Raw genomic sequence first — 25,031 nt, forward strand, 5'->3', positions numbered from 1 at the left:
CGCGTATCGGCTGATACCGATTCAAATACAGAACACAAATATCGTCTCGATTTATCGGCCGGCTGATGTATCGGTTGATCCTTAATTATCAGCGGACGTCCCACAATCACGGTCAAACATTGCCGTGCTCTTGTGTCGCCAGCTTTCAGTAGGTTTGCACCCCTGGTCCTGAGAAAGATAAGACCAGACTAAAGCAAAATAGAGTGAAACAATGAGGGAAAGTTATTGAGAGATGCTTTAATCAGAGAGGGTCAAAAGAAAGCACATGTAATCTGCCTGCATACACATGGGCTGAAGAACAAGCCATCATTGTCAACATATCAACAGTTTCTTCAGCAAGACCATGCAGAACCATGGCGGTGGTTGTCCGGGACCGTCCCATCCAGTCCAGTGGATGACACTCTAAAACTTCTTTCCTTTGCTTAATCTGTTGTGACGCCAAATGTTTTCCTTTCGGAGACGCTTCCAGTATTCCCAGCTCTCTTTCTCCAGTTCGTGAAGCGCCGGGGTCGGACCCAGGTTCAAGTGGAAGAGCCTGAGAGAAGACGGGTGCACACAGGTAGCTCTTGGTATACCAAGTACAGAAAAGAAGCGCTCATCTCCACTTGTACGGTGGAAGCAGTCCTTACCAGTCTGGGTACTCTTCAGGCGGCTTCAGTTTGGGGTCTTCTCCTTGTTTGTAGATGTTGGCCCCCACCGCATACGTGGTCAGTCTGACTGGATCTCTGCACACCTCTGGACCTTTCAGCTCCTCTTTCACAAAACCTTTTCCTTTGCCTTTGGCCGCTGGGGGACAAACATTTTCATTATTAGAGCACATCGGGGACGGCAGTGGCTCGAGAGGTAGAGCGGGTCGTCCGGAAACCAACAAGATCCCCCATTCGATCCTCACTCCCTCAAACCCAGTCACTGTCGTCATGCCACTGGGCAAGACACTTCACCCGCCTTGCCTCCAGCGGCATGCCATGTTTGCATCAGACTACGTCGGTGCGGCTGTAGCTACACATGTAGAATACCACCAGCGTGCGACTGAGGAGTCATGAAGAATGGCTTCACTTCATTGGGTTCCTTGGGAGCTCGTTTTTGTGTGATGGGGAAGTTAAAGTAGCTTTAATAGAGCTGCAAGTTGGATACCATCAAAAACTTGACCCGTCAACGGACCTACCAATGAGCAGCGAGTGCCACTGTGGGCCACTCCTTTTTCTAAAAGCATTCACACGCTCATTCAGAGTTCCAAAAACATTTTCATTTCACGTTTCATGTTTTTGCACACTTTTTACCTCCCCCAGCGTCCATAAAAATGACATCATCTCACCCCTCAATTGACTCACTGCCATAAATAGATTGCAGTCCTGTGGTAATCACGATAGAGAAACTGTATCACTAGTAATATGTTGATATTAACACAATAAAGCAATGGTTTTGAGTGTTTGTGTCCCCTGTTGGGATAGGCTCCAGCACACCCCGCCATCCCCGTGAGGATAAGCGGTTGAAAATGAATGAATAAATGAATGACTTCAATTTAAGCAATGTGGTGCTACAAATTTACACAAGATTATGGATGTAAACTATGATTCAGCTGGCACCAGACACCGTTTCTTTCACACAAGACGATTATTTAATACTAAATAAAATCCTATTTATTTGAGTCTCGTGATGCTAACGCGGCAAATTGCGGTTTCCGCAATAAAAACACAGTGAATATGCCCTCAGTATACTCACCTGCTTTTTTCGCATAGCCGCACGCTTGGAATCTGTTGCATAGGTTATTCCTACGTAGCGTTAGTAGCACACTGTTTGCTATGTGTTTTGTTAATAAAGAAACCCCAAACAAAGAATAACTGGACATTTTTTACATTGACTTACGAACTGCGATTGCCCATGCTACATTTGACATTCAGAGTTTAACTTCCGGTTCCGGGTTGTAGGGTTTCTCTTCCCAGCAAGGGTTGCTTACCACTGCCTGTATTAAATCATCACTGCCCCCGCTAGTCGGGAAGACGCATGACATGCTATTTTGTGACATGATAGGCTTTGAAATTAAATATTTTAAGGCTTAAAATGTTTAAGTTCCCATTAAATGTCTTTAATGGGAACCGAAACTTCTCCCTGAAATATCTAAAATAATTCACGATTGAAGCATGACTCAAAATGACATTGGTGATTGCTTCCACTAGATGGCGCGCGCACTCTTTACATTCCTCCTTCAAAACCCGAAGAAGAGACAATTTCCAGCATTTCTTGAAAACATGTCAGAGTACGACACTGTTCAGAAAAGTGCCCTCAAAATTAAGGGTGTGGGAAGTATTTCTTCTGGCAAAAAGTGAGTAAGATGCAAAGATTTGTTGTTTAACTACGGTTAAATACGTGCCTGTTGTCGTTGCGTTTCAAATAGCCCGTATGCACTCGAGTTAGCTTACATGCTAGCACAACACTAAGCGAATCGGTCTTTCTTGGTGTTTATGTAGACGCAACGCTCTTGAAAACACGTCCTTGTACAATAAAACACGACCCTCCGGCACTGTAGTCTTCCGAACGTAAGCCAAACTGCTACAAACATTTTATAAAATGAGGTTGAGGTGGCAAGTTTCAGGCGCAGTATGGTTTGTCGTGTTTCTGTACGTTTGTTTGCACAAATCCTACAAAGTCAGTCACTAGTGCGTGGGTCTGATAACACCACTGTCTATTTTGAAATAAGGTCAATTAAAGATACTGTATCTTACATATAAAATGTACTAATACCGATGGACATACGTTATAATGCGTGATCCAGTCAGCTGTGGTATGGGCATATGAGTATTGTAGCTAATGGCTGCCTTAGCGTTGAGTGACGTCATCATACCATTTTCATACATGTCACGGATGCTGTGTAACCTCGTAGGAGAGACAAAAAAACTATAAACACCTTGATTACATTTACAACTACAAATAAACTTGATCGAGTGAGTCCCAATGAGGCCCGAGTGTAAGTAAGTGTGTAAGTAGCATTCATGAATATTGAAGTATAGCATATTAACATTTACACATAGGAGCCCAAGTTGTTTTCACTGTACATTTTCAGGCTATACAGTATATAAATACGTGTTGTTGTCCAGGAAGAAGAAGAAGGACAAGGAGAGCAAGCGTCGGTTAGAGCAGGTGGTGACCAATGAAAACGAGGAGGAGGTGAAGGCCACCAAGACGTACATAGACAAAAGGACGCCTGCTCAGATCGCTTTTGACAAGATGCAAGAAAAGAGGGTAAGTATGTCAAATATCATATGAGCACACAATATATGCTTTTGATGCATCTTATCTTAGTATGGCTTTCTACAGATGTACCTTACTGTCTCTTTAAGAGAACTTGGGTGAACTTACTTGACAGCTTCTATTCCGTTATGAGGGGCGTGGGTTAACCAAAGTGATCAATAGCGAACACACCACGGTGACCTTTGCTCCGTAGCTGGGAGATTACACACTGGGCTTCCCGCTTCTACACAGTCCTGGTTCCTTCTTTTTTTGCATGTTTGTCCCACTTCAATGTTTCAGCTCATCACACAAATGTAAATATTAGGCCATGACAACACAACTCGACCCTTGATGAACTTTGAACCTTTTATGATGAAGGGAGGAAACGGGGCGGAGCTCCATGTCCCTGTGTGGAAAAGTGATTAGCCTAAAGCTAATAAGTAGCTGGGCCACCCTTAGCAGCAACAAGTACAACCAAGCCTTTGTGATAACTTGCAATGAGTCTCTTCCAGCTGTGGAGGAATTGTTGTCATTCAGCCACATTGGAGGCTTTTCCAGCATCAAGGACTTTTGAAGGTCATGCCACAGCATCTCAATAGGATTCAGCTCAGGAGCTCAAGTCTTCATTTGCTTAGGTGGACTTGCTGCTGTGTTTTGGATCATTGTCCTGCTACATAACCCAAGTTGCTTTCAGCTTGAGCTCACCCACAGATGGCCGCACGTTCTCCTTCAGCACAATTCATGTTTCCATTGATCGCAGCAAGTCTTCGGGGTCCTGAAGCAGCAGACCATCACACTACCATCACAATGTTTGACTCTTCTCTCATGCAAGATAGAACGGGACACACACCTTCCAAAAGGTTCAACCACAGAGTATTTTCCCAAAGGTCTTGGGGATCATCAAGATGTTTTCTGGCCAAATGGAGATCAGTCAGTGTAAATGTTCTTTTTGTTCAGCAGTGCTTTTGGTCTTGGAACTCTGCCATGCAGGTCGTTTTTGCCCAGTGTCTTTCTTATGGCGGAGTCATGAACACTGACCATAACATTTTGTTTGGCCGGCCGCTCCTGGGAAGGATCATCACTGTTCCATGTTTTAGCCATTGGTGGATAATAGCTCTCACTGTGGTTGGCTGGAGTCCCAAAGCTTTAGAATGGCTTTATAAAATATAGAAAGTGATAGATCTCAATTCATCTCAGCTGCGTCTTAACAGGGGGACCTGAATCACTTTTTCACACAGGGACATTACGTTTGTTTGATGATCTGAGACATCCAAGTGTGGCAAATAAAAAAAAAAAAATGAGGAAGGAGGCAAAGACTTTTCCGCAGCACTCTATAACAGTAGTACAACATTCTAATCATCCCTCACGCTTATTCCTGTTCTTTCTTGACAGCAAATGGAAAGAATACTGAACAAAGCATCGAAGACACACAAGCACAGAGTGGAGGTATGTCATGACACAAAACAGGTCGATGATCCCCAAACACACTGTTTGCCTTGTCTGTTTCAGAGAGCACACATCAGTGTTAAGGGGGTAACCATACACGTACCAAGCATTTGTTCTGTTTATGTTGTGGCATAGTTGTTTAGATATTTGGGCTACATTTGTGTCAAATTAAAATATCTTTTCATGAAAAGCTGCTTTTTAGTTGAGGACTGATATTTGGCTGAAACCTCCCCATGTCCTAACACTGATTACTAAATAATTCCAAAACGTAGAAAGAAACCTTTTTGTGATGAAAGATGAATCTAACCTTTGGTTTGGTCGGGTCTATGTCTCCACCGCCCTGGAAGAAAGATCAGTCCAAAATGGCGGCCACTGGGCGGGGTATCTTTTGAGAATTGTCTGGTTTTGAGTGAGTTCATAATGACAAGAGACAATTTTATTGTAGCTGTTCGGATGAGAATGTCAAGGGAGGAGGCGGATTGGGGGGGGTAACAAAATAAATGTCTCAGGACCTGATAGGGCCGGTGTCAATAATAGGGACTAGAAACGCCCTGGTGTTTGTGTCCAAAAGTAGTCCTCCTGGATCTACTGTATTGTCTTGGAGCATGCTGTGAAGAAACAGTACCTGCATAGACTAACCTGTCCGTTCTTATTCTGCAGGACTTTAATCGCCACCTGGACAACTTGACCGAGCATTATGATATTCCCAAAGTCAGCTGGACCAAATGATTCTCCATATGTTTTGTCTTGGAAGGTTATGTTGTGCTTGTTTAATGTATTCACTTTTTGATATGAAAGAATGAGGAAGACATGATGGTGTTGCTTTTTTTAATGGACAAACCACAGTCCTATTTGGAAACAATGATGGCACATGATGGCAAATCCAATAAACTGCGTTTGTGTCACGGCTTCATGACCACGTCTGGATTTTTTATTAGCGGGCAGACAGTCTAGAACCGCGCGGTCATTGGTTCCATTCCCCAAAGTCATGATAGTTCCACACCCATGTGTGACGTCACAGGAAGAGTTCACTTTGGTCCAAGCATGTCGCTGGGCTTCACCCACTGGTCAAACTGCTCCTCCGTGAGGTATCCCAGCTCCACGGCCGTCGCTTTCAGCGTGGAGCCTTTCTTGTGTGCCGTCTTGGCGATGGTGGCCGCTTTGTCGTAGCCGATGTGCGGGTTGAGGGCGGTGACTAGCATCAGCGACTCGTTCATCAGCTTGTCGATCCTCTCAGTGTTGGCCTGGATGCCCACCACGCAGTTGTTGGTGAAGGACACGCAGGCGTCGCCCAGCAGCCTCGCCGAGTTCAGCACATTCTTCACCATCATGGGCTTGAAGACGTTGAGCTCGAAGTGGCCGTTGCTGCCACCGATGGTCACCGCCACGTGATTCCCCATGACCTGGGCGGCCACCATAGTCATGGCCTCGCACTGGGTGGGATTCACCTTCCCCGGCATGATGCTGCTCCCGGGCTCATTCTCGGGTAAGATGAGCTCTCCCAGCCCGGAGCGCGGCCCCGAGCCCAGGAAGCGGATGTCGTTGGCGATCTTCATCATGCTGACGGCTGTTGTGTTCAAGGCTCCGCTCAGCTCCACTAAGGCGTCGTGGGCCGCCAGGGCTTCGAACTTATTGGCGGCCGTGATGAACGGCAGCCCGGTGAGGGAGGAGACGGTGGAGGCGATCTTTTCCGCAAATCCGATGCGGGTGTTGAGTCCTGTCCCGACAGCGGTGCCTCCGGCTGCCAGCTCATACACCCTGGGCATGGCGGCTTCCACTCGCAGGATACCGTACTTCACCTGCTGCACGTATCCACCAAACTCCTGTCCTAACGATAGCGGCACCGCATCCTGAGTGTGCGTGCGGCCAATCTTGATGATATCTTTGAACTCCTGCGCCTTTGCAGCCAAGGCATCATGCAGGGTCTGCAGGCCAGGCAGCAGAACTTGATGGACCTCCGTGGCTGCAGCAATGTGCATGGCAGTAGGGAAGGTGTCATTTGAACTTTGGCTCTTATTGACGTGGTCATTCGGGTGGACTGGATCTTTAGAACCCAGCGTCCCTCCCAGAATCTCAATAGCTCTGTTACTGATCACCTCGTTGACGTTCATGTTGGTTTGGGTACCAGAGCCGGTCTGCCACACCACCAGAGGGAAATGATCGTCCAGTTTGCCGGATGAAACTTCATCCGCTGCCTGGCAAATGGCGTCCGCTATCTTCGGGTCGAGTCCATAATCTTTGTTCACCACAGCTGCCGCTTTCTTCAGGATACCAAAAGCCCTGATGACCTGGAGGGGCATTCGCTCAGATGGTCCCCCTATCTTGAAGTTCATGGTGGATCTGACAGTCTGCGCGCCGTAGTACTTGTCAGAGGGGACCTTGAGCTCGCCAAACGTGTCCCGTTCGACTCGAAAATTTGAGCTGGCCATCCTGGACGGGTTTATTACAAGTTTACAATTGACGCCAACTTGCAGCACAGCCCGGAGACTGTGGTTTAACCGCTGGACGTGAGCGAAAGAGGGGAACATGGCTGCTCTTTAGAGGTGAATCCGTAGGACGTAAAAGCTGCCTTTCACTTTGGGAGCTGTGATTGGGCGAATGTGACGCTGAGGCCCCAACAACCAATTGGAAGAGAGAGAGAGAAGCGTAGGCGGAATTTTCTGAATTGGTGACCAATCAGAGGAGGACCGTGGAAAGAGTTATAAAATGGCAAGCGTCTATTTCCGTTTTATCACTGAAACTAAGACTGGTCTGTTTATATATGGTAATCACTTGCGTTGAAGCATTTAAAGAACACTTGAAAAAATCAATCAGTTTTTGTTTATATTTACAAGGAATACATAGAATTGTGTTTGTACGCAAATCTTCATTTTTTTTTATTTTGAAGCGAGAGAACAACCTCTCACCGAAAGTCCATTGTGTCATTACTATACGTACTGTGAGACAGAAAGTCTGGACAAAATTATAAATACTGTCGACGGGAAGCTCGTAGAAATACTAAAAGCTTGTAATTTCCCCACTGAGGGACGAATAAAGGCATATCTTAAGGCATATCTTAATATCTTAGTTATACATTTACATAAAAACAAGGGAAATGCAGAAAAATATCTATTCACGCCACCATTTTATGTATTACCATTAAAAGACCACACATTAATTTTTTTGCAAAATTATTTGAAATGCAATGTGATTTATTATTACTTTCGTACTACTACACTCCAAACCAGAAGTGTCTTTATTTTGAAGTATGTCTACAAGCTCTCACCGGAAGTGAGTCGCGTGGTTTCAGTCCATTCACCCTGCTTGTATCTTCTCGCGGTATCGTTAGCATAGTACACGATTAGCTTCCTTAGCTAGCTCCGTCGTTTTCAGGTTTCGTGTCGACCTGACGACTACAGCCAGGGAGCGACACGCAAAAGGCTGCATACATATTTATATTTTTGATTCCAAGCTGCTGACGGGACCAGGACCATGCCGCACAACTTCCAGCCGGGAGACCTGGTCTTCGCTAAAATGAAGGGGTACCCCCATTGGCCAGCCAGGGTAAGTTAGCTAGCAGCAGCAGAGGCGAAGGCATCCTTCCTTGCAACCGTCCTAACACGGACGCATAGAACACACTCTGATATTGTGTATATCTTCACGTGGCGTTGATCTCATTTGCTTATTTTCCAAGTATGCAATTTAGTAAAAAATAATAATGAACATTTGCATGCCACAATGTCGGCCTGCGTACACCATCAGCCAAGCTAACGTTCATTTTAAAGTGACGTGCGACATATTTGCTTAACAACCTTGTTGGAAATTCTTCACCAGCATATGCCGGAATGATGTAAAGATTGAACAAGCATCCTACTGCCCAGTAGTGCAGCAGCTATGTGTGCTATTGTCTTTCTTTTGAAATGGAAAACATGCAAAGTTGTCTTGTTTATTCCTAGATTGAAGACGTGGCTGACGGAGCAGTGAAACCGCCACCTAATAAAATTCCAATTTTCTTCTTTGGGACTCATGAAACGTAAGCATTAAACCACTGTTTGATGCCGCAACATGGGTGGGGGGCGGGGGCACCTGCTGAATCTTTTCCATGATTCTTCTGCAAGAATTTCTGTACGGTTGTGTGGTATACAATTCATGGAAAAACAGACAATATTGATTCATTCATTCATTTTCTACCGCTTTTCCTCATGAGGGTCGTGGGGGTGCTGGAACCTATCCCAGCTGTCTTCGGGTGTGGGCGGGGTACACCCTGGACTGGTGGCCAGCCAATCACAGGGCACATATAGACAAACAACCATTCACACTCACATTCATACCTATGGACAATTAGGTGTCACCAATTAACCTAGCATGTTTTTGTAATGTGGCAGGAAATTGGAGTACCCAGAGAAAACCCACGCATGCACGGGGAGAACATGCAAACTCCACACAGAGATGGCCGAGGGTGGAATTGAACCCCGGTCTCCTAGCTGTGAGGTCTGCATGCTAACCACTCATCCCCCGTGCAGCTCACAAGATCGATTATTGAAGATAATTTGTACCACAGTTATCACAATTTTTGTTAACCTGTTGAAAGAGAAAATAATAGGTTTCTACTTCTGGGAAAGAGGTTTTTCAGGGAGCTTGGGCTGCAATCTGGCCGTGATGGAGGGAGGTGGGACATGAGGTCATCTACTAATTTGCTTAATTGTTCATAACGCACGTGCAAGTGACCAGTAGATGGTGCAATGTCCCCAAAGGTGCGACATGAAAGCCACTGTTTTGTTCCACAGTGCATTTCTGGCAGCCAAGGATCTTTTCGCCTATGAAAAGTACAGCGAGCGCTATGGGAAGCCCAACAAACGGAAAGGCTTCAATGAGGGCTTGTGGGAGATTCAGAACAATCCACATGCCTCCTACAGTGCTCCACCTGTGGTAAGCTTCTCTCTTTGGGGGAGACGTGGCCCCTCAATGATGTTTGGTTGACTTGGTTCTTCCTTCTCAGCCCGCCAGCTCATCTGACAGCGAAGACAACAAGGCCGGTGGTGGAAGCGATGATGACGAGGAGGAGGACGAAGAAGCCCCAGTGCCCAGGAGGGCAGACTCTGCAAGCGAAGTGGACTCTGATTCTGCCAGTGAAGACAGAGGAAGGGGGGGAGGAGGAGGAGTGAAGCGGAGGCCGCAGCCTACAAAGGTAAATTGTTTAGCTTTGTTTATCTTCCAATTAGCATCACAACCCCCCCTCTGTTGCTGGCTAACATGCAAACCTTTCGGATACTTGTACCATGTGTGAGTGACGGGAAGAAAAGCTCTGACATGCTTGGGGAAAGAGTTGTTTGGTGCCACCTTCTGGTTTGCAAGTGTAAATCCCCAGACCCCTTCTTGGTCAGACCGTGTAGTGTCCCGCAGGACTGCAATCTATCTATGGCTTTGGTGGATTGTGTGAAATAGTAGGTGCTTGGAGATATCCTCCAAACAGCCAGTGACTTATGTAGAACAGCTCCCTCTGTGCAAAAGCCCAAGTCTTTCCTCACATTGGGCCGCTGCCATCCGCTATGCTACGCTTTATCCAGCAACCTTTGATGTATTTATCTTTAAAAGGGCTGAAAGAAAACTCCAATGCTTTATTTCCTATTATCAATGCAATCCATAATTGCCATTTAAACCACGTTGCATCCATATATGTCATCCGACCGTCCAAAGACCGGGTATCCACATGGATCCTTCCTGCTCCATCTTCTTCTTCATGAATGTCTGTTCAATCTGTCTGTCAATACAGTACGTACGGTACGTGGCATGACCTCACATTCAGTGCGTCCGTGTTATCTCTCAGCGGCCGCCTCCCCCGAAAAAGACCCGCCGCTCGTCCAGCGACAGAGACGAGGAGAGCGGATCCCAGTCGGAGTCGGAAGCCACTCCCTCAGAGTCGGACTCTGGCAAGAACAGCGACCAGGTGATTTCAGCGCGAGGTGGCAGGATAGTGGCGGTGTTGGGACGCGGGCACCAAATGTAGCGTGTGTTTTTCTGATGCAGGATTTCACTCCCGAGAAGAAAACAGCAGCCGGCCGAGCTGGAAAGAAAGCAGCAGGCAGAGGAAAGAAAAAGGTAAACAAGAACCAAAACCAACTTTTTTCAATTTATCTTCATCTTTGGCACGTGATTGTCAGTTTACTCAGGTATTGCTTAGCATGTTGGCTGACACCTTTCCCATGGCCACACTAACTGGCCAGTGAGACTCGATCGCCATCACACCGTGGCATGAATGACGTAATGATGATTTTTAAATAACTATCAATAACTATCACAATAATGATATTGCAAATGATATTCTGTGTTTGTAAGCCACAAAGTGTCCCAGACAATTTCAGTCTCAATCGTGTGTGCATGGCTTACAGCAGTGGTTACAGCATGTAGGGAAGAGTCACTCCCACAAGTTTACCCAGCATGCCTTGCGGCTTGTCAATGTGGGTATATCCTTGAACAGCGAGGTTACCCAGCATTTCTAGCGGCTGTGAATGTGGGTCTAATTTTGCACCACAATGTTACCCAGCATGCCTTGCAGATTGTACTGTAGATGTATAGTTTTGTCCCCAAGGTTACCCAGCATCCAGCATGCCTTGCAGCTTGTCAATGTGGGTATAGTCTTGCACAGCGAGGTTACCCAGCATGCCTTGCGGGTTGTAGATGTGGATGTGTTTTTGCATGGTGAGGTTACCCAGCATGTCTTGCGGGTTGTAGATGTCGGTATAATTTTTAATTGTGATGTTAGCCAGCATGCCTTGCGGCTTGTCAATGTGGGTATCGTCTTGCACAGCGAGGTTACCCAGCATGCTTTGTGGGCAGCAGATGTGGGTGTGGTTTTGCACCGTGAGGTTACCCTTCATGTCTTGCGGGTTGTAGATGTCGGTGTAATTTTTAATTGTGATGTTAGCCAGCATGCCTTACGGCTTGTCAATGTGTAGTCTTGCACAGTGAGGTTACCCAGCATGTCTTGCGGTTTGTAGATGTGGGTATAATTTTGCACCGTGAGGTTACTCTTCATGTCTTGTGGGTTGTAGATGTGAGTGTGGTTTTGCATGGTGAGGTTACCCAGCATGTCTTGCGGGTTGTCAATGTGGATGTAGTCTTGCACATGCCTAGCGGCTGTGAATGTGGGTATAATTTAGCACTGTAAAGTTACCCAGCATGCCTTGCGGGTTGGAGATGGGGTGTGGTTTTGCAGGGTGAAGTTACCTAGGTATTTCAGTAAATGTATTGTTTTTGCTTTTGCGTTTTGGAGCAGAAAGATTCATCCGACTCAGATTCAGACTCAGGATCTGCATCAGAGAAAAAAGCGGCAGACAGCGACTCGGAGGACGAGAAGCCTCGACCGGCCGTGTCTGGTTCCGAGTCTCAGTCTGGCTCCAAGTCTGAATCAGAATCCGACCCGCCTCCCCGGAAGGCGCCGCAGGCACGCAAAAAAGTGCCAGGCAAGTTTGACAGATTCCTGTCACCATCTTTTTTTCTTTTTTTGTCAGTCATGTGTTTAAAAACAGAACACCCCGTTGAAGATGACACCCCATCAGCCATCCACAGGGATTGTATTGCCTTCTTTTGGTTGGGTCCATGTTGTTATTTGCTGTGGGAGAATCCACAATAAGCCATAAGCCACCATTGCTATAATGATCATGAATGTTTGGGGATAATTGATTCAATTTATGATGGTGACTGTAAACATATGAGGATGCATGCTAGCATGTCTTGATTGCTTTGTATATTTGCCTTCCACAGAGAAACCTGCACCCAAACCCCGCTCACGGAAACCCAAAGCCGCGCCTCCCAAACGAGCAGCGGCAGCATCGTCGTCATCGTCAGACAGCGACAGGTCAGCCTGTCCCCCGCTTCCCACCCCACCATGCCAAAGGGCTTTCCGGTCATTATATGAGGGATCATGATGTCATAGCAATGGCCGCCATAGCTAATGATTGAAAAAAGAGGCCAAATTACTTGGGCGAACAAATCAGGCGCCCTGTGATGTCAACAGCCTGTCCAGCTAGCTCTCTTATAAACAAACATTGTGCCGCCATGAGAGGAAATACGCAAAAAAGTGCTAGAGGTGTCACAGCGGCTCGGAGTGTGTGCCTCAATACGGTGCACCTTGCTGGGCCACAGCAGGTGGCTCCTCCCCCTCTAGCCTCTGGTTCTCCTGGTAGTAGTCATTCATGATATTTGATTAGGACCCATTCATCCAATCCTCATTTCATTGCACTAACTAGGCTTACATCTACATTGGAAAAGTAGATATCAAAAGTTAGCCGTTTGAGAAAAAGGATATATCATGCGGCGTCTCTCCCGTGCATCCATTTCTGTTGCGTGTCCCGACAGCGACAGCGAGCCGGACCGCATCAGCGAGTGGAAGAAGCGGGATGAGGAGCGCCGGAGGGAGCTGGAGGAGCGGCGGAAAAAGGAGGAGGCTGAGGAGCTGCGGCGGCTACGGGAGCGGGAGAAAGAGGAGGAGGAGAAGCGGAAAAGAGAAAAAGAGGTGAAAAAAGTGAGCGACAGTGACAGCAGCAGCTCGGATGAAGGCGTGGACCATCACCCCTTGAAGAGGTCCAAGAAACCTCCTCCCCCGCCCATCCCCGCTCCCTCCGACTCCGACTCTCCTCCATCAGCTGAGGTGCGTGTTGATGAAAGCCACAGAGCGCAGGAGAAGAGTCGTCTCTGACTTGTGTTGTTGTGCTGAAGGTGAAGAAAGCAGCCAGGAAGTCTGACAAGCAAAGTAAAAGCAGAATAAAGAAGGAGAAGGAGAGGAAGGAGAAGAAGAGCAAACCTTCTGAGGAGAGATCCAGAGCCAGGTGAGGGCGCCACAAGCTCATACGTGCTGATGCTGCACACATAGACCTGCTCTCTCTTCTTAGGTCCAAACCTGACAAACCCAGACACAAACCAGAGAGGCTTCCACACAAGAAGGTGGAGCAGAAGAAAGGTTTGTGTCTTATGCTTTTTTTATTAACATGATGGTCAGATCCACAGAGCACCATGACATTGGTACCAGGGGTTGCACCACACACCAGGGGGAATGTCACAGCAGATTGCATCAGCACCTTTAAAACTATCCACTGCGTCGCACTCTTGTGTACACCAGCGGCCCCGCCTCCACCCACACTGCAGATGAATTTGGGTTTTTTCGTTCATATGCAACCTGTGTTTGATTCTTTATAATTCACATTCATTTTCCCATGTGGCTCTATCCTTGTTCGTGTGGAGGTATAGATCTGATATGCCCATCTACTGTTCCGTATATCCCACTTAGACGTGGATAAAGGTACCCACTGTCTGGGCTAAATGCCTCTTCTAATGTTCTTCTGCAAGCTTCCGATGAGAAGAGGAGAGGCAGCCACCAGCAATGGCTTTGTCTCCTCAGACCATCGACACCAAGATATGTGTGTGATGGTTTGTCATCGGCACCTTGCGCTGTGCAGAATAGAACACACGAGCCCAGCACAGCCTATCTCTGGCCTAGGCACACCTTCTCAGACTGTTGAAGATGTGGCGATTCTTTATCTTGAAATGCATGCTCATCTATTCAGCCAAGAAGTGAAGAAAACAACATCCCAGCAAGTCCTCCACTATCTTACTTCTTAATCTCCGACGTAGAATCCTTTGGGCAGAAAATAGTGACTATCTTTGCACGAAATCCTTGAAATGCCACAAACAAGGAGAGCACACACCACAGCAACCTGCGTGTGACGTCGTGCACAGCACTTCCCAGATGCTTGGCTGTCACGTGACCAGAAAATGTCACCTGTTAATGTGATCAACCATCAAACATTGGAACCCTGCATTGTAAACATAGACAAAGAGGCCGTATGGCCGACGTCACTCCGTTCATGCCGTTGTTCTATAGTGCTGAAGGCAGTGCACGGCGTGAACCCACGCATACACTTGGCAATGCATCATTTTCATTGATCCTGTCATTGATTGATTGGTGATCCTCCAAGGCCATTTTATTTCTGAAGGACAAAGCTTTGATGTTTGGAGATGTTGTGACTGCCCTCCTCAATCTACCTAATACATTACAAAATAAACATTTTTCCACTCATTTAGCATCCCCATCCTAACAATGGAAAACTCTTTCCTATAAGCTCCCATGGAAAGTGTCCAAGTTGGAGTTGCTGTGTAAAAGAATTGTTTGATATTTCAGAAGCGTTGCCAGAAGAGAAACTTCAAAAACTCCACACAGATATTAAGTTTGCGCTGAAAGTGGACAACCCTGTAAGTTTGAATTGATGGCAGAGAAAGATGGTGTGCAGGAATCAAAGGAGTGGACGTGTAACCATCTTGCTGTGTTGTGTCTGTGGAGGACATACAGCGCTGTCTCCAAGCCCTGCAGGAGCTGGAAGCCGTGCCCGTCACCAGCCACATCCTGCAGAAGAACGCAGATCTCATCGCCACACTGAAGAAGGTACGTCTCATTCAATGGCGTCTTATTCACAAAATACAGTTGACTGTAAATGCAACTTAAATCACAACAATATTTTTTTGTAATATACCAACACATTTTCTGTGATTACCACTTTGACAAAATTATTCAACCCCTTGGTCACATAGTATGTCTTTAATAGTTAGTAAAACGCGTCCTTCAGACCTGACACACAGCTTGACACAAGCTTCTTGCAGCGATCGACAGGAATCTTAGCCCATTCCCATGGCCAAAGGCCTCCAGTTCACTGGCATTTTTGGGCTTTCATGCTGCATTTCCCTTCTGGAAGTCCCACCAGAGATTCTCTATCTGATTTAAGTCAGGCGATTTGCAAATGCCACTCCAGAATCTGCCAGCCATTTGTCTGCAACCAAGCTTTGGTGGATTTGGAGGCACACTTGGGATTGTCGTCCCTTGGAAGGTCCAATGTCTTCCAAGCTTTAGTTTTGTCATTGCCTGCGTGACATTTACACCCAAGATTTCCTGGTGGTGAACTGAATTCATGGTACCTTGCACACACTGAAGATTTCCTGTACCTGAAGAAGCAAAACAGCCCCACAGCATGACTGACCGTCCACCATGCTTCACAGTAGGCATGGTGTTCTCTTCTTTCAAAGGCATTGTTCTTCCTCCTCCAAACATATCATTGAGCCATAGGCCCAAATAGTTCAAATTTTGTCTCGTCGCTCCATAGGACAGTATCTCACAACCTTTGTTGGTTTGTCAACGTGTTGTTTGGCATACTGGAGTCGACCCCTCATATAATTTGGAGTCAGCAGGGGGCTGCGTCTGGGAGTTCTTGCATGGGGACCTTCATCTCGCAGTGTGCGCCTTATGGTCTGGGCTGAAACCTGGGTACCTCCCTATGATAAGTCCTGTCATAGTTCCTCAGCTGTCACCCGAGGATTTTTCTCCACATTTGGCCTCAGGTACCGGACAGCAGTCGCTGACAGCATCCTTTTTCTGCAGCACGCAGGTCACATTTCCACTGTGCCTTGAGCTTTAAATTTGCAAAGAATGCTTCAGATTGTGTCTTTTGAGACGTTGAATTCCTTTGCTATGTTTTTATATCCATGTCCTTGCTTCTGTGAAGAAATGACCTTCTCTCTTGGCTTCTTTGATAATTCCCTGGACTTTACCATGTTGCAAAGACACCACTGACTGTCTAAATCTGCTGGATTTTTGCTTGTTATGGTTCTGTCCACATCTACAGGTGTTTTCAACACCTGGCTGAAAACACATGATTGAAACTGCTGTTCTTATGAGTGGTCATCTTTCAGGGGTTGAATCGTTTTGTCAGTGAGCAAACCACTAAAAGGGCATTTGTTATTGTATTAAACAAATATTGTTGTCATTTTCGTTGCATTTAGTTATTTTAGAACTTCTTGTAAGATTTTATTATAAACATGATTTAAATGTTTTTCCAAAAAACCTTTCCTGCAATTGGGGGTTGAATAATTTTGAACAGTATATACAAAAATGTACAAAAAGAATGAAACACATGAAAAATGAAAGCTGGGAGCAGATTGGCCACTGCAGACGAAAAGGCATGACTTACTGTTTGTTTGTGAACAGCCTTTTACGTGCATCCGGTCATGATGGTGGCAGGGCCAAATTAAAATGTATGGGGGGGTGCTACCTGGTCAGTTTGTCCACATGAAAATAGCAAAATATGCCAGCATGCCAATGTTAGCATGCTAACATTAGCAAATCCATTCAGAACAGAAGTTATTTTGAACACAAACAGATAAACATAAACTCCACTCTACGATGTGCTTGGCGGAGGTAATAATAAGATAGTCGAGCACTGCTACAAGGTATGTGTCTCTCCCTTCTCGTGAGCTGACCAGACAAAGTCCCTCAATGTAAGACCACATGCAACTTTTAGGAGTTGTTGTCCATAAGCTGCATGCAAGGGCTTAGAGGTGGCACCCGCTGCTCGTTGAGAATATTGACACATTTCCTGGGTTTCCATGAGGATATCATGCCACTACTGCGTTGCTGTGCTTTTCACAGGTTTTAACAACAAATGCATGAAGTAACTTTCATTGCCTTTTTCTCTGCCTTTTCTTCCACTTCTTCTCTGTCAAGTGCCAACAGGGCAGGCATGTGATTCCGGTGCATTCATTCATTCATTCATTTTCTACTGCTTATCCTCAAGGGTTGTGGGTGTGCTGGAGCCTACCCCAGCTGTCTTCGGGCGAGAGGTGGGGTACACCCTGGACTGGTGGCCAGCCAATCACAGGGCACATATAGACAAACAACCATTCACACTCACATTCATACCTGTGGCCAATTAACCTAGGATGTTTTTGGAATGTGGGAGGAAACCGGAGTACGCACGGGGAGAACATGCAAACTCCACACAGAGATGCCCGAGGGTGGAATCGAACTCAAGGTCTCCTAGCTGTGTGACTTGCGTGCTAACCACACGGTGACCGTGCAGCCCATTCTGGTGCATGTTTTTCAAAATAAATGTAGTGAAAGCTAGATATTTGATTTCAAGTGATATTCTAAATATGTGTACATAAAGATATCTGATTTCAAATTGGTGTAAAAGCTTGGAGGTTAGTGCAGGAAGCAGCCACCCCATCGTATTGTCTGGCCGTAACAGCGTGTGGTCTCCCATGTAGATTCGGCGCTACAAAGCCAGCTCAGCCGTCATGGAGAAGGCCAGCGAGGTGTACAACAAGCTGAAGCTTCGCTTTGTGGGCAAAGCAGAAATGGCAGCCAAGGCCAGGACCGACAAGGAAGGCGAGGACAACGAGAAGGAGACGGAGAAGCCAGGTAAAGTACCATGAAACACGTCATCTGATGCCTGAAGTGATGGCCTGTAACCCCTCCCCTCTGACCTGGATAGATTCCACCGCAGTCAACGGACAGTCGGAAGAGAAAAAAGAGCAAGAGGAAAAAGCAGTGGAAGATGACGGCAACAACCACGCTGCTTCCAGTCCAATCAGGTCAACATTTTGATATGATTATTTCTCCTTGATTCACATTTTCACCCACGTTACCAAAGACAGAATAGAACAGTCATCCGTCATGCTGCAATCACCAACCAACAACTGGCACCCAGTAGCAGAAAATTACACTTTTATTCTTCTTTCATGAGCGTATTTTCCAGAGTACAAGTCGCACGAGAAAAAAATGCTTATTATGGGCATGCCTGGGTACCCTGGAGGCCTTCCTAGATTTCACTGTGTTAGCACGGTGCAATGGCTTCCAGGAAATGTTCGTTTGGGTGTGAGCCAAAGCTGTCTTGCCTAAAGAGGCAAGCATCAGGCAGAAGTGGTTGGAGTTTGTGATTCCTGGCCAGCATGAGAAAAATACAGGAGTGTTTTTTGAGAATGGGCTGAGCTGGACTCTCGCTGAACCCCGACACCTTTCCAACGTTACTCGGTTGTGTTGAAGAGTGAGAAGGGCAAGCTGTAAGTAACAATTTCCTTGTGTCCTAACTGTGTTTACTTGGTCTAAGTTATTGGACAAAAGGGATTCGGCAGCTTTGGTAGAATCTGGAAGTCCTCGGGAGCACTTGGAGTGTAAAAGACATGGGGCGTACCTGGAGAAGGGCCTGGGGTGCAGTAAATTAAACAGACCGTTGGGTGGGAAGCGGGAAATCCAAGGAAATACAGTTGGAATATTTTCTGGAAGATCTCGAAAGCTTTGTGTGTAGATGCTCTAGAGGAGTCCACAACTCCATGCAAAGGACCCAAATGAGCATCATAGGTCCCCTTGAACAGTTATTGACATAACTATAGGCTAAATAACCTGCCAAGTCATCAATATTCGTGGCCTTGGCACCTACCTGGCCGTGGAGACTGTTGGCAGGCACCCATTTGTCAACTAGTTCCAGAAGAATGAAGGCAGGCACATAAGTCTGGCATCTTGCACTTACGAGAAGTGGTATTACTCTGAGGGTTAGGGTGGGTCGGTGATGTCATCATTCTTGTATTCCCTGCATACACCCCCGCCCCCTGAAGCTGTTTCAGGTCACCCAGAATGCCGTTCTCTTGTGTCTAAACTACTTTGTGGGGGGAGCCCCTTAGCTGTTCACATTGTACATTTTCAGTGGCACAGGAGTGATCGGAGTAGCAGATACTGGCACACAAGCTTGGAGCGCCCTCTCCTGGCTGTACATAGTGTCCAAGTGGCTCTGGGGTACAAGTGGCAGGACTAGCCAAACCATGTAACAAAGTGTGACTTGTGGTCTGGAAGATACGGTATATGAGCTGACAGACCACCTTCCATGATAAAGTGTGGAAGTAATCCATATCTAGCAGTCAAAGGCTCCAGTACGCTTGCTCACGCACAATCCATGCACACGTACAACACAGACATGTCTTATCAGCCACATGACATCCTTTCCTAGTCATCCACATAGAGCAGCCAAAAGCCCAGCAAGTACTGGGAGGCCAAATGAGGGAATGATGATGTCATACCCATAAATCTCATAACATGAAAAATACATCATGGAAGCCTTGTTGATCCATTGGAATGCTGCTACTACCGGAGGTACATTAATACTACTTTCTACAGATATCAGGATGATAAACCACAGGAGGTCATAAAAGTTCAATTTCAGAGCTGATTTCCAATCTTTTCTTCGTCAGAACCAACATCACTTCCATAGCTAAAAAACTCAACTCTTATTTTACTTGTCATCATATTTGTCCAATAAAGCTACCCTTGGTTGTAGCAGCCATTCAAACCACAAGGCTGCTGTCATCCTTGTTTCCATGACAAGCTCCCATAAGCATTAATTCAAAACGCTCAAATTCAGCAAGATAAGCTGTACTGTGTAGGTGAGCAATCCAAGTGCTCCTTTTTTCTCCTGCTGGTGACGTTAATGGCCTGTCGAAATGTCCCCTGACTAAACAAACTTTCTACTAATCTACTTTCTGAGGAAGACATGTCGTGTGCTAGTTGTACCAAATGCTTTACGACAAGGGTAAAACCCCATGGAGCACAAAACACCTGATCAGCCGCCAAAGCTGCTCGCGTGTGCCCCAGTACAGTGCACCTTGCTGGGCCCCAGCAGGTGGCTCCTCCCCCTCTATGCTCTTCTTCTACTGGTAGCAGTCATGTCAGGATATTTCATTAGGACTCATCCATCCAATTCTCAATTCCTCCTGTCAAAACTACACTTGGCATCTCTGCCACGCTCTTACCAAATGCACTTGCCACCCTGTAGCCGTTTGGATGTCTTAAAGGGGACCTGCGATGCTCATGTGGGCCCTTTTGTGTTGAGTTGTGGACTCCTATGGAGCACCTACACACCATAACAGCACACCAAGCTTTCTAGATCTTCCACAATCTGCACCTTTTCCAGCTGGATTTCCAAAACGCTTTGTTTGCATTCATTCCACCTACAGCCCGCCTCCGGGTACGCCCACTCTGCTATGATTGGTCAGCTTGTACAGCTTGTACCCGGGCACGCCCATGTAAAGAAGCCGGTGCACTGCCAAATTCACAAAGCTCCTGATGTGAAACGTTGGCACGGTTGCCAACACCAGAATCCAACATGCTAACTACATTTATAGGTCGGAAACGTGGAGAAGCATCATAGGTCTCCTTTAAGGCTGCTCTAACGCTGACATCCTTTGCCTCTTTTTGCCTCATGGCACACTTGCTCACAACATAGACACGTCATCGAGTCTTCCACCTGCCAGTTATGAATGACATGATGTCATATTGTATTTTTTTATGTCATGATGGTTTTCATCTCTACAGTCCATACAGTACCTGATGATTGGGGAAATGTTACTGTATGTGCTATAGAAGGCTTAGCCCACTGGAAAGGCACCGTAAGGCAGCCAGGCGTGTGTTCACGTGTGTTCATGCTGGCTCGATGTGAAGATGTAAACTGTGCATGCATGTCAAAAGTGGTAACCATTGTGTAAAATCACAGGCGGAGCCTAGACAGTCCACTGCAGACAAACCAGTACGACCAAGCTAACAGCAACAACTCCGCAGAGATGCAAGCTGAAAGTTAAAAGACGGAAAGACCCCCCCACCCCCAGCAGCTAGTATTTGCTGGATATCAGACATGATGATGGTGATGATGATGATGATGATGGACCTGTACCAGCTTTTTGGGAAGGAGGAAACTGGGGTCTGCTTTGTGCCCTCTTCTCTAACACCATCCTGCCCGTCCGTCTCGGATGCCTTTTCCCTCCCTCCATCCATCCATCCATCCTCTCCGGTGAATACACGTGCACTTGGTTTAGGCTGAAGCATCATTGAGGGGCGGTACTGTACACACGCTACACCTTGGCGACATCACACCCACCTTTTGGCGTCCTCCACACTGCTCAAGCGCTACTCGTCTTAAGTTTTGGTCTCTTTCTGTTTTTTAATGTCAACCTGAATGATATGTAAGAAAATGAAATTTGTTCAAGTCCATCTGAGGTCCACTGACTTTCTTTATATCTATATCAATGTATATACTGTGTGTGGAGATACTGTATGGATACTGTATGCATACAGTATAGGCCTGTTTAGACCTCTATAAATACAGTGGCATTGCACACATACGTACCTACATGATGAGTACGTTGTCTTGCGGTGACCTGTGCTTATGTTAGTAGAAGGGGGGGGGTTGTGTTTTTTTTACTCGCAGGCCACAACACAGCCATAGCAAGTTAATGCATCACGTACATAGACTTCTATGAACAGACAACACGTAACTCTAAACTGGTAATTCCAAGTGCCCGCAAGGCGTGCTGGGTATTCCAGCAGCAACAACAATGTGAAGAAAAAAAACATTAGCTATCACGTGGAGTATGCCAACTCCTCCACCTTCTCTGACCATCTTCTCCACATAATTGCCATCCAGCAAAAATGCCACAAACACGGCAAAATGTTGAAGGAGCACCACGAGCTACCCAGCATGCCTTGCGATGAGACTATATTTGTGTTTTTTGGCATGGGTATTACATGTGGATATTTGTTTGGAGGCCCATGTGGTGCAGCAGGTAGGTTACTTTGTGCGATGTTGTGTTGTTTGGATGGCCATTTTGGCGAATCAAGAGTGCCACGGCAGCCCTGCAAGCACCGTTACCCGCTATTGCTTTCCATGCTAAAGTCAACAGAAGAAGGATGTGCCGATGAAGATGGGCCTGTCGTTGTGTCATTGTACCGCTCATGGCGTGACGAGCCGTCCAAACACGGTGATGCGTCCTGCAGACTAAAATGGAATTTTCAAACACCTCCTGGAAAACCTCTCCTGGAAGGTTATCCTGACCAATGATATCTCCTCCTGCTGCCTGGTGAGAGCACAGGTGCGTCACGGGGAAAATATCAAAATGACTCACTCCATTTATGCTGTTGTTCTATGGAGCAAGCGTGCCAAGATGCTGAAAGCAATGCACAGGAGTGCACTCCCGTCATATAGAGGATTTTCGACTAGCATTTTTGCAGCAACTTTTTAAAAGCAGCAGTGCACTCCCGTCATATAGAGGATCTCTTCTCTCAGCAATGGATGGAATTTTTGTGACTTTGGTGCAACTTCTAACACTCTTGTGTGGACTTTAGGACTGTGCCCGAGGGACCCCTGGATGCATGGCTGCATGGTTTACACAAGGTGGGGGTCAGCAGGTTTTTGTGGAATCTGCTTCCAGGGGGATACGGATGAGAAGGTGAGGCTGCATAGTGTGCGAATGTGGGCTCGTTCTCCAACAAGATGGAAGAGCTGATGAGGCTGCAGCGGGAGAGCAGCACTCCAGACTTTCTGCCTTGACCCGGCACCTGGAGAAGACCACTGGGAGGATCGTTTTCAGCTGGATGGTCCCATCATCAAGCTCATACATAGCCCCCTGCCCCACCTGGAGACCACCCCAAGTCATGTTCTTCCACTTCTCCAGCGCTTTCAAGTTAGCTCATAAACTGGAGGAGGTGGGAGTGGAGCATCAAGCATGCCACAGACCAGGCCAGACGAATACTTTGGAACTGCTGGAGAGCTGCAGTTTTTGCGGTAGATCCTTAAAACCAACAAAGTGCTTCTGTCACGTAGAGGATCTTTGACTACATTTGTTTGTCTTTGCAGTAGCTTCTTAAAAACAGCACAGTGCTCCTGTTGTGTAGAGGATCTTTGACGTGGATTTGTGTCTTTATGTGCATCCTGAAAAACAGTAAAGCACTTCCTGTCTTAGAGAGGAACTCTGAAAAGCGTTTTTGCAGTCAGTCCTTGAAAACAGTGCTCCTGTTGTATGGAGGATCTTTGACTGGCATTTTTTTCTTGTGCAACCTGAATAGCAGCAAAGCGCTCCTGTCATATTGAGGATCTTTGACTTTGATTCCCCTGCAGTAGAGTCTTAAAAACAGCAAGCTGCTCGGTTGTATAGAGGATCTCTGACTAGGGCAAACTGTAACTGTAAAGGTTTACGACAGCAATATTGTTTTGCTGCTTATGACATTCCAAGTATATTTTGCATTTAGAGTGGAAATGTGGGTGAGTGAGGATGCCAGGTGTAAACGTGTAAATGGTGTGTGTAGACCTTTAATTCCCACATGATGTGTGCTAATACCCCAGTCAGCTGACTCGGGACGCCATTTTGTCAGCCTTTTCCTCCATTGAGCGTCTGCCAGCTTCCCCCGCACGCAGCACAGGACGCTCCGTCTGCGGCCTCAGCTTCAGCAGCCCCGGCTCCCTCGACAAGCTGCGGCTCCGGGGTACATGAGAGACGGTCTCGCGGGTCGGTCGACGTCCCAACTAGGAGCCTCCGAGAGGCGCTTTTGGCCGCCAACGGGAGAGGAGCAGCCATGGCATTGAAGATTGTCAAAGGGAGCATCGATCGGATGTTCGATAAAAACCTTCAGGATTTAGTACGTGGCATCAGGAACCACAAGGAAGATGAGGTAAACGAGCAACCAGCACTCGGTAGCGATGTTAGATTGTCAAGTCCACCCCAGCGTGTAGTTTGAAGCCAAGCAAAATGACCGTAATATATCTCTGTGGGACTCGGAGGTGAATTGATTGTATGGCAGGCTAATGCTAGCTGGGGCACCCGCTAGCTAAGCATTAGCATATTACACTTTAGCTCGCGGCGTTTAATTGCAACTTGTACAAAGTCATCTACAGTAACACACGATACCGTTACTATTCCTGCTGGAAATGGAACCTAACTTTAGCTGTCTTGTTGCTATAAAGTTAGCAGCTAGCAAGAGGAAGCCGTGCATCAAATGATGACACATTAGTCTTCCTGCAGAAAGCCATCATTCAGCATCTTTCATTATGGGCATGAACCTACTTCATGGTGTGCTTGATGCTTAGTTTATCTACGGTGTTGATTCCAAATACTCCTTTTATGCCCACTGGACATCCTAAGCTACTTGTGTAATTCATCCTAATACTTCAGTCTTGCTGTCCAGCTTGGACTTTTTGCTCTCGCCTACATTCTCACAGCAGCGCAGTCGTGACGTCATCAAAAGCCGTCACTGTCAATAACATGCAATAAAACGCATTTCATGGTAGGATGAGCTGTTCACATGCAATAAAACCAATTTAATCGTGGGATGAGCTGTTCACATGCAATAAAACCAATTAAATCGTAGGATGAGCTGTTCACATGCAATAAAACATATTTAATCGTAGGATGCGCTTTTTCACATGCAATAAAACACATTTAATTGTAAGATGAACTGTACATATGCAATAAAACCTATTTCATCGTAGGCTGAGCTGTTTACATGCAATATAACATTTAATGTAGGATCAGCTGTTCATATGCGATAAAACTTATTTAATCGTAGAATGAGCTGTTCATATGCGATAAAACCTGTTTAATCGTAGCATGAGCAGTTCATATGTAATAAAACCTATTTAATTGTAGAATGAGCTGTTCATATATGATATAACATTTAATCGTAGGATGAGCTGTTGATATGCGGTAAAACTTCTAAATCGTAGAATGAGCTGTTCATA

The 25,031-nt window shown here is 46.3% G+C and overlaps 5 protein-coding genes across 8 annotated transcripts in view; 3 read left to right on the plus strand and 2 right to left on the minus strand.

The window, feature by feature from the left end:
• Positions 1-222: 222 nt before the first annotated feature.
• On the minus strand, positions 223-1,937 carry mrpl54 (mitochondrial ribosomal protein L54). The gene is made up of 3 exons (XM_058074342.2): positions 1,723-1,937; positions 630-786; positions 223-535 (listed from the first exon to the last, which is right to left on the minus strand). The coding sequence occupies exons 1-3, from the start codon at positions 1,847-1,849 to the stop codon at positions 403-405; spliced, it is 417 nt and encodes a 138-aa protein (XP_057930325.2). The 5' UTR covers positions 1,850-1,937; the 3' UTR covers positions 223-402.
• A 222-nt stretch (positions 1,938-2,159) lies between these two features.
• On the plus strand, positions 2,160-5,580 carry fam32a (family with sequence similarity 32 member A). The gene is made up of 4 exons (XM_058074344.2): positions 2,160-2,323; positions 3,096-3,240; positions 4,621-4,674; positions 5,335-5,580. Exons 1-4 carry the CDS (start codon positions 2,178-2,180, stop codon positions 5,401-5,403), a joined length of 414 nt encoding a protein of 137 aa, XP_057930327.2. The 5' UTR covers positions 2,160-2,177; the 3' UTR covers positions 5,404-5,580.
• Positions 5,429-7,245, minus strand: fh (fumarate hydratase). The gene has a single exon (XM_058074334.2). It carries the CDS (start codon positions 7,200-7,202, stop codon positions 5,703-5,705), a length of 1,500 nt encoding a protein of 499 aa, XP_057930317.2. The 5' UTR covers positions 7,203-7,245; the 3' UTR covers positions 5,429-5,702.
• Positions 7,246-7,966: 721 nt separating this feature from the next.
• On the plus strand, positions 7,967-21,511 carry hdgfl2 (HDGF like 2). 2 transcript variants are annotated; one of them, XM_058074332.2, is made up of 16 exons: positions 7,967-8,217; positions 8,610-8,686; positions 9,441-9,582; positions 9,653-9,841; positions 10,481-10,600; positions 10,681-10,752; positions 11,927-12,116; positions 12,418-12,511; positions 13,012-13,303; positions 13,372-13,481; positions 13,545-13,612; positions 14,831-14,901; positions 14,990-15,091; positions 17,743-17,896; positions 17,970-18,069; positions 21,018-21,511. In XM_058074332.2, the coding sequence occupies exons 1-16, from the start codon at positions 8,146-8,148 to the stop codon at positions 21,100-21,102; spliced, it is 1,938 nt and encodes a 645-aa protein (XP_057930315.2). In that variant the 5' UTR covers positions 7,967-8,145; the 3' UTR covers positions 21,103-21,511. The 2 variants fall into 2 exon arrangements, with proteins under 2 accessions (XP_057930315.2, XP_057930316.2); XM_058074333.2 differs by having other exon boundaries at positions 11,930-12,116.
• A 2,166-nt stretch (positions 21,512-23,677) lies between these two features.
• ap3d1 (adaptor related protein complex 3 subunit delta 1) overlaps positions 23,678-25,031 on the plus strand; it is a 35,227-nt gene continuing 33,873 nt past the window's right edge. For 2 of the 3 annotated variants that reach the window (XM_058074331.2, XM_058074330.2), the window contains exon 1: positions 23,681-23,965. In XM_058074331.2, coding sequence (XP_057930314.2) covers positions 23,870-23,965 — 96 coding nt within the window. In that variant the 5' untranslated portion in view covers positions 23,681-23,869. Of the gene's footprint in view, positions 23,966-25,031 lie in introns of all 3 variants that reach the window. The other variant, XM_058074329.2, reaches the window with a different exon arrangement.

The sequence above is a fragment of the Doryrhamphus excisus genome, linkage group LG4 (assembly GCF_037039965.1).
Source record: "Doryrhamphus excisus strain RoL-2023G ecotype Guam linkage group LG4, RoL_Dexc_Guam_v1.1, whole genome shotgun sequence".
Classification (NCBI taxonomy): Eukaryota; Metazoa; Chordata; class Actinopteri; order Syngnathiformes; family Syngnathidae; genus Doryrhamphus; species Doryrhamphus excisus.